This window comes from Lynx rufus, unplaced genomic scaffold (genome assembly GCF_022079265.1).
Source record: "Lynx rufus isolate CCGP_SWC_20201006 ecotype Redwood Valley unplaced genomic scaffold, mLynRuf1.p SCAF_5, whole genome shotgun sequence".
Taxonomy (NCBI): Eukaryota; Metazoa; Chordata; class Mammalia; order Carnivora; family Felidae; genus Lynx; species Lynx rufus.
This window is the reverse complement of record NW_025814867.1, coordinates 90,921,670-90,930,330: the sequence shown is the minus strand read 5'-3', so window position 1 is coordinate 90,930,330 and position 8,661 is coordinate 90,921,670. Positions and strand designations below refer to the sequence as shown.

At 38.3% G+C, this 8,661-nt stretch overlaps 1 protein-coding gene across 2 annotated transcripts; it reads right to left on the bottom strand.

The window, feature by feature from the left end:
• Nucleotides 1-947: 947 nt before the first annotated feature.
• On the bottom strand, nucleotides 948-3,873 carry WDR5B (WD repeat domain 5B). 2 transcript variants are annotated; one of them, XM_047099943.1, is made up of 2 exons: nucleotides 3,537-3,873; nucleotides 948-3,127 (listed from the first exon to the last, which is right to left on the bottom strand). In XM_047099943.1, exon 2 carries the CDS (start codon nucleotides 3,056-3,058, stop codon nucleotides 2,069-2,071), a length of 990 nt encoding a protein of 329 aa, XP_046955899.1. In that variant the 5' UTR covers nucleotides 3,059-3,127; nucleotides 3,537-3,873; the 3' UTR covers nucleotides 948-2,068. The 2 variants fall into 2 exon arrangements, with proteins under 2 accessions (XP_046955899.1, XP_046955900.1); XM_047099944.1 differs by having other exon boundaries at nucleotides 3,454-3,546.
• Between the last annotated feature and the right edge of the window lie 4,788 nt (nucleotides 3,874-8,661).

Sequence of the window (8,661 nt, the reverse complement as noted above, 5' to 3'; positions counted from 1 at the left end):
ATAGTATTAATGGATGACATGAATGACAAGTCCTCACAGCCATCCCAACCTGCTAGTTGTCTCTAGAGGATTGTAACAGAAAGTAATATATGCAGCTGTGTTGGAACTTGATTTAATAAAATACTAAGTAAAATGTAATGCACCAAATATAATTTCATGATCTGATGATGTCTGTTGATCTACTTTATTTTAGAATAATTTGACCTTAATGTTTTAGATACCAAGTTGATTTTAATCTACTTATTTTAAAAATAAGTATTTTTCTTCATAGAACAATATCATTTTTAACTTCTAAAGTAATATTTTAAAGTGTTACCTTGGAGATTTACTATAATAAAAGTTTCATTAAACCAAAATTCACGAATGTTACCATGCAGCAAGTATTCACATGATCATTTTTCATTTTCTGTCATTCTGCTATTCAGTAACTTTGAATACTTCTTTAGGGGTTAAATATAAATTTCTTGCCAAGAATTTCAGACTTGTCCTTAACTAATCCCCATTCTCCAAGTACCCTCACACAATACCTTCTTGGCAGTCATACTCTACTAATAACTCTAATACCTTACATTCCTCAGAATTTGTCAGGCAAATCAGATTTAATGGGCACTATTACAAGATACTAAAGAATACAAAAAAAAATTAAGACTGCTTTGTCCTCTTACTTTCAATTATTGTATTATTTTTTGCTTAATTTCTAGATTTTCCCCCCATGTTTATCATGTCTCTGTAGGGAAAGTGGGAAGAAACCATTTTCCACTTTATATTTCCTAAAAGCCCTGTCTGACTAAAGTTAATATGTTAGCCTATGGTCAGATACTTTTTTTTTTTTTAATATATGAAATTTATTGTCAAATTGGTTTCCATACAACACCCAGTGCTCATCCCAAAAGGTGCCCTCCTCAATACCCATCACCCACCCTCTCCTCCCTCCCACCCCCCATCAACCCTCAGTTTGTTCTCAGTTTTTATGGTCAGATACTTTTAATCAACAAAAGTAATAGTATGGGGACTTAATTCCAAAAATGTGTTGAAAGCAGGCAAGGAGTGAATAAAGTGGTAGTGGTGGTGATGGTGGTATAATACATTGTCATTCATCATTAGTCCCTTATAAATACTGAGAATACAAAAATGAATAAAAACATACTTGACAGAGTTCATAATTTACTGGAAACATGGCCTGTGAAACCATTACAATACAAATTGGTAAAAGATATATTCTGAACTTTATAACAGAAGCTATAGGAAGGAACAAGAAAACCTAACTCAGCTGTCAGCTGTGATTGGAGTCAGGCAGGCAGTGATGGTCCACAAAGTGATTTCTGAACCATGTTTGAAGCACAGGTAGGAGTTAGTAGGTCAGACACATAGTGGAAGAGAATATAGCCTCACCTCATTCAGACATTTAGCTTGCTTGATAAACACGAGGGCACATAAAGTAGTGAGAGGTTCTTCAGTAAAATGACATAATGTTTTGGTTTATTTTTAGTTTTTATCTTGATAAAAACTTAAAATTCTTAGACTCTCAGAGCAAACCTAACCATGACTTATTTTTCCCAATTTATAGACTCGATTCCATGGAACCATTTCATGCCCCATCACATAGGCTATCACTTAAATTGTGTGAGTAGCATCCATCATACATCTCCAATCCACCACTATCCCAGGCTTATGCTCTTATTCATCTATCTGATCTGCCAAATCAGAAACACTGGAGTTATTCCAAACTCCCTTGCTCTCCTCACTTAATAGTCATCCTATCTTGTGAACCTTACTTCTAAATATTTCTCAAGTACACTGATTCTCTAAAATACTCACTGGAAGGAACAGAATGGGAATCTGTTCAGGAAGAGACATAAGAGATTAATAACAGATTAAAAGTCAGAAGCCCTAGGTTCTAGACTTGTTTTTCCAGTTGTCTTGCTTTACAAATTTAGATTATAGGTCTGAAATCTTGTAAGACAATGTTAAAAAGAAATACAAAACTATGCCAAAATTAAGGGGAAACCATCTTTTTAAATAACTTTTTTTTTTCCAGCTTGGCTCTACTACTTGATTTCTAAAGGGTTTAGTAGTTACTCATCCACAGTTTAATTGTTTTGTCATTTCCTAATGCTGCTGATGCAATGATGTTTTCTGTAGGGTGACAAGCTGCTGAGATTACAACATCTGTATGACCTTGTAATTTCTGTACAATCTCTTTAGTCTGAAGATTCCAGATGTAAACCAGATTATCTTCTGAACCAGATACAATCCACTTTCCACCAGTAACTGAAAAGTTGGCAAATATGCAGTATTTCTCATTCTTATGGCCAGTGTACGTTTTCAGGCATCTGCCTCTGCTGTAATCCCACAGTTTAAGAGTATTGTCCAAGGTTGCAATTAGAATATATTTACCATTTGGAGAAAATGTTACAAAAGAGACAGGAGGGTTATCATCATCAATAAGTGTTTTTAAACACTGACCTGATGCAGTATCCCAAATTCTACAGATACCATCATAGCTACCTGATACTATCAAGGACCCGCTACAATTAAAATGAACAGCAGAAACTGGGTCAGAATGAGCAAACAAAGTCTTGAGGCACTTTCCTGTTTTCACCTCCCATATCTTCACACTCTCATCAAAAGATCCTGAAATGATGAGATTAGATGGTGGGTTGAAATTACAGCAAAAAACGTAATTACTGTGCCCCTTTAGCGTTTTCAGACATTTTCCAGATCTCACATCCCAAATCTTTAGCGTTTTATCATCTGAGGCAGAAACAAGCCAACTGGAATCTGATGACCAGGCAACATCTGATATTTCCAGACTGTGACCATAAAGTGTTTTCTCATACTTTCCATCATAGGCTCCCCAAATTATAATTACTTTATCAGCAGAAGAACTTGCTAGCCATTCTCCATTAGGGCTAAATTTAACTGATGATACTGCTTCCGTATGTCCCACGAGAGTAAATTTAAGAGCATAGTTTGGTTTTTCAGACATTTGCTTCCTCCCATTGGCTGAGGGAAGGCTCGACTCTGCTTCACCATCTCCTGCCTCCTTTGTCGCCATGGTTCTGAAGCTCCAAGTAGGTTGGGTAAGCGTCCGGCCCTGAACGAGGCAGCCCAATATTCCGACTTTCTGCCCAGCAAAATGAAGATAAAAATATGAGATTCAAAAATAAACCAGCTTTTAATGATTTTAATTTCTGGACGGTCTTTAAACTATATACAATGATACAGCAGCACGGCTTGGACCACGTCCCCTTTTCCTTGCTTCCTTTGTAAACAAATACTTGAGAAATACTATTAAAAGAGTGCTATGCGTCGTCAGCAAGTAAGGTATTAGTGTTGGGTATTTTGCGAACGTATAAAGCCGTGCAAAGCAACGAGGGGCGTGGGTGATCTACACTTTTTCACAGCCCCTCCCTCAATTCCACAATGTTTGAGAACACTGAGCAAGCCTACCAGGCAGACAGACTTTCGGTATTTAAGTAAGCATGAATGAATCAACGGCTTAAACAAGAGATTTCAGAAAGTAAAAAGAAAACCTGCGTAGGCACCACTACTTGCGACCCTGACGGTTGGCTATACAGTCCGCGGATAAACACTGTTGTGCACCGCCGCCTCAATCACACCCAGCTGGCAGGTCAGCAGAGCGCATGTGCGCACCAATCTCCAGCCGCGGTGACCAATAAGAGAGGTCTGCCTGCACTTGCGCAAAAGGAGACGCCGGCGTTTCCTTCCGGTCTTCTTCGCCGCGGTTGCCACTCGCATACCTTTGACTACTTTTGGCGAGTGAGGAGGTGAGCGGGGCTTCTCCCAGACCTGACTGACTAGCGTGGGTAGCGGCGAATATTACAAACAACATTCATTTCATTTTGGAAACCGTGTCACGAGGAAGGACTGAATTTTCCGATTCCCTTAGCGGAAAAGTTAAGCCCACATTTGGCACGTAGCCAACGTCGACCCCCCCCCCCCCCCCAGACGCCGGTGACTGGCCAAGTTTCTGCTTTTCGGGTGGCGTCGGTTCTGCTCCTCTCTACTCGTGTGGTATAGAGCCTAGTGGCGTGTACGTAAAGCTGAAAATAGGCAAGGGCAGCTTAGCCGAATTTATGTCCAGATTATAAAGCTTCTGGTTTAAAAGTTTTGCCGAAACGTTTGGGGAAGGATAGAGTATATGTTGTGGGCCTCCAAAGGCCAGTACTTAGCATGACATTGTGCGGGGGGGAACGAGCAGACGTTTGTTTTAGCACTTCCTAATGCCTTAAACTTTATAAGAAAACAGGTGAGCTCTGTACAGGTGCTTGAGACCGAAAATGACAGATTCGTAGAACGTGGTTAAGAAATGTGTAAGGTTAACTCGTAATTGGCTTTAGAGGGTCAAAAGTTTAATGGCCTTGAAAGTGTGAGAGTGTTATGTAAACGATATATGCGTTTCAGATGTTAAGTTACTATCTTTAAACAAGAGTAGGTGTACTGGGATACGTGGCTGGCACAATCAGTAGGGCATGAGACTCCTGATCTCTGGTTTCTGAGTTCAGGCCCCATGTTGGGTGTATACTTACAAAAAAAAAAGAAAGAAAAAGGTTTACCAAAAGATTGAAGCCTGTTGAGTTTCTACTTACCTGTAATCTCTTAGTAAAGAGTGCTCAAGAGAGGTACTGTTTTCTTTACAAGGTTTTTCCCTCTGGCAAAGCTGAAGTCTAGAGGCAAGTTATCTTTTTTTTTTTTTTTTTTTTTTTTTTTTTTTTTTTTTTAAATCAAACTCTACGCCCATCGTTAGGCTTGAACCTTGAATTGGAGACAGGGGAGATCAAGAGTGGCTTGCTCTACCAACTTAGGCGCCCCGAGGCGCAAGTATCTCTTAATGATGTTTTTGTCAGTCAACAGTTATGCATTTGCAACAGGCTTCTATCTTGTATTAGGGATCATTGAAAGTCTAGCCTTTAAATAAGGCACAATGACATAATTAGATCACGTATAATAACCGAACATAGTAAAAACCTCATTACTTTAAGACCCTACGACTTAGTTTGGAATTTGGACAGGAATTGAACAAAAACTTTAGCCTTAGCTTGCACAGGTTAATTGTATAAGGATAACAAGGTGCTGGGAATAGGACCATCTTTTAAGTGAATTGGAACATCTATTTATTACATTAAATTGGGATTCTTCCTAGCTATTTATTAATGTGGACCTTCCTCTTCATAACATCTTAAAAAGAGAACTTGTGTTCCCTTTTTATATAATATCTTAAAGTTCAGTTGTGATTAAACTCTTCCTCCTCCCTTTCCTTTCCTATTAGCCTGGATTAGTGTGATTTTTACTGGAAGCTTAGAAACACTCAAGTTCTGCATCTGTTGAGACTTTTCATTTTTATTGACTCATCAAAAAATTTAAAAGCGCTATAGAGAACAAACTGTAGGCTTTGTTCCAAAGAATTGAAATTCTTATTTTTCCAGTAACTGTCCTATGCACTAGGAGAGTAAAGAAAGTGAAAATTAGGCAAGTAAATCTGACATGAGGGCTAGGATGGGTTGTTGGTGCTGGAGTAGATTTTAATAACCCACTAGAAATAACAATGAGGGGGATGGGGGGGAACTTGGCTGGCTCACTGAGTAGAGCATGCCACTCTTGATCTCAGGGCGGTGAGTTCCAGCCCTAGGTTAGGGGTAGAGTTTAATTTTTTTTTTTTTTTAACGTTTATTGGTTTTTGAGACAGAGACAGAGCATGAACAGGGTAGGGGCAGAGAGAGGGAGACACAGAATCTGAAACAGGCTACAGGCTCCGAGCTGTCAGCACAGGGCCCGACGCGGGGCTCGAACTCAAGGACCGCGAGATCATGACCTGAGCCGAAGTCGGACGCTTAACCGACTGAGCCACCCAGGCACCGCCCCTAGGGGTAGAGTTTAAAAAAAAGAAATTTAAAAGAATGTGTTGGTAGGAATATCCAGAAATAATTTTTAATATTTTCTCAGAATTTGAAGAAATTTCCACAATTAAAATCATTTCTTGATGCCTGGAATTTTTTGTTTACAAATAACATCAGGAACTTGTGTAAAGAAAATTAAAGCTAGGACTGTAACTAAACCTTTTTATTAGTCATGTTCTAATATTAACATGTAGTCCTGATATCGTAGTCCTTATGAATTAGGCCTAAGAATTTCATAGTTTGGGAGGAGGGGAGCATCAGAGTGTGGAGTTTGTAGGAGTAGAGAATACTGATACAGGTAAATCCAAAGGGGCAGAAACTGTAATTAGAGCTTTGTATTTGCTGCTCTCAAGCAAAGTTCCTCACAGTCTGTTTTTCATAATTTCTATTTTTGCTGCCCTTAATCTTCTTCAGGTAATTTGGAATTTTCCCTCTCTGTAGAAATCAATTCGATTTCTTTAGATTTCCATAAAAGTTTTAGAACTCAAGGTCTCAATGGTTTAAAGGTTTATTTCCCTTGCCCCTCAGTAAAGTTTGCAGATATTCTAAATAGAAATGCCACAAATAGGTCATTTTTTAATTAAAATACTGCTTTTTGAGTTCTGTGTCAGGACTGGGAGTGATTCCTACATTAAGGAATGTCTTGACTGACTCCCTTCACGCCAGCTCCAATTAACCAAATCCAGTCCTCAAAAATCAAGAACTCTGTACACTTTTTAAGACCACTAGCAATTTAAATATATACAAATAGTTGGGCTAAATATGGAGTGGCCTAAAATTTATCTAAACAGAGACCTTTTTTAAAGTGAAAGGGGGCACCAAAATCCTCAACTGGTGTTAATCTAAAAACTGGGTCTATCCCTAAACCAATCACTGTTGACTTCTGGAGGATTCTTCTCATAATCACAACTTAATCTTGGAATATTCTACACTCTTTACATGGTAGTTTACACACCAGCCTGCCCACATCTCTCTCAAACCTTATGCTGTCCTTTCCCCACCACTCTGGTCTTCTGGGTTTCTACGTTCTCCTCACCCATCACTCTAAATAATGCTGGGCCCAAATGGTTTAGAGAAGGCAATGATCCATATTGCGGTTTTTCACTGGCTTCTTCAGGTTAAATGGGTATAAAGGAATTTAGAGAGTAATTTTATTCTCTGCATAAACATTCAAGATGACAGAAATGACCATATATTGATTGTAGAATGAGAAAAACACTTGTTCAAATTGGCAGATGAAATAGGGGCAATGATGATCTACCCTAGCTTTAATACATTTGTAAACTAAGTCATTTTGTACTATAGATGACAGTGTAGTCTGCAGGAACTAGTTATATTTTAAGATTCTGTTTTCAGAAAAAATACCTGGCCAGTACAATCTGAGCAATACACACAATAGTAAAAATGAAAAAAAAAATCTCTATTTCGACCATCAGCTTCCACGTAAGTTGGATGTAACTGGAAAAAAGTTTTTTTTTTTTCCTTAACCTTAGACTGTATCAGAAGAGACTGATAAGCTATTTTTGGTATATACAAACAGGGTTGATATATATATATATATATATATATATATATATATATATATATATATATATAATTATCCTGTAAAATACACCCATAACTTTTCTCAGAAGGCATAGGTCTGTTTTTATATAATGAACTGCTGTGACAATGTCTACTTTTGTAAACTTCATGTCAAATTATGCCCTCCTGAAAGGTAACCACATATAAAACACATGTTGAGACACTAAGTCTAAGAGTTAATTCCTAGTTTCACACAGCAGCATAAAATTCCTTTGAGTTTTCTTTTGTAACCGTACTCTTTACTAATATCACATAGATCCATATTCCTTCAGTCATTTAGTATTTATTGAATAGTCTACTATGTGCAAGGCACTCACCCATGGCCTGACAGACCACATTCAAGTACAAAGAATCATCAGATCCATTCCAAATCAAAGTGTAAGAACACTTTGAAAAACAACATAGAGTGGTCATAATGATGAAGTAAGAACATACTCAACAACATACATTAAAAGGTGATCTAACTTTAGATACTCCTCGGGATGATACTCCTTTAGGAAGTCAGCTGTGTTAAATTCATGTCCATGGATGGCACTGCTTTCTAAGGCAGACTTCTTCATTCCAAAGCCTTTCCTTCTCTGTGTCAATCAATACCTTCTACAATTGAGTTTGTTCAATGGAAACATGTTTCTAAGTTTACCCATTATGCTATTAAACTCAAAATCAATCACTTGCATATATATTTTAACTTCTGTTGTTTTGTCAGGTCATATACAGAATTTTAGCACCACAGAAGGGGAAAGAAGTTTGGGCTGAGAGGGTCTACATTACCAAAATACGCAACCTAAAAGCAACTTCATACCTGATTTAGTTCTTTTAAGGGTGCTGATGACAGAGTCAGAAAGAATGGTCCAACAAAAAGCTGGTCCAGCTGTGGCTGTTAAGTCCAGTTCTGAGAGTTCCTGGTACAGAACACCTCTACCATGCCTGCTACTTTCTTCCAGACACAACCTGCAGGGCTCTGTCCCACCACTGGACAGTGTCTATGAGTTGTGACCTTGGGGCAAAGTAAATTCTCCTAAGTCTTGATTCTCTCACCTCTGTCCTAGTGACAGTTATCCACCTCAAAGAGCAATTGTAAGATCAAAGAGAAAAAACAGAAGCCCTTACACAGGCACCTGGCACACAGCAGAGGCTCAAAGACTAGTTGCGTTTT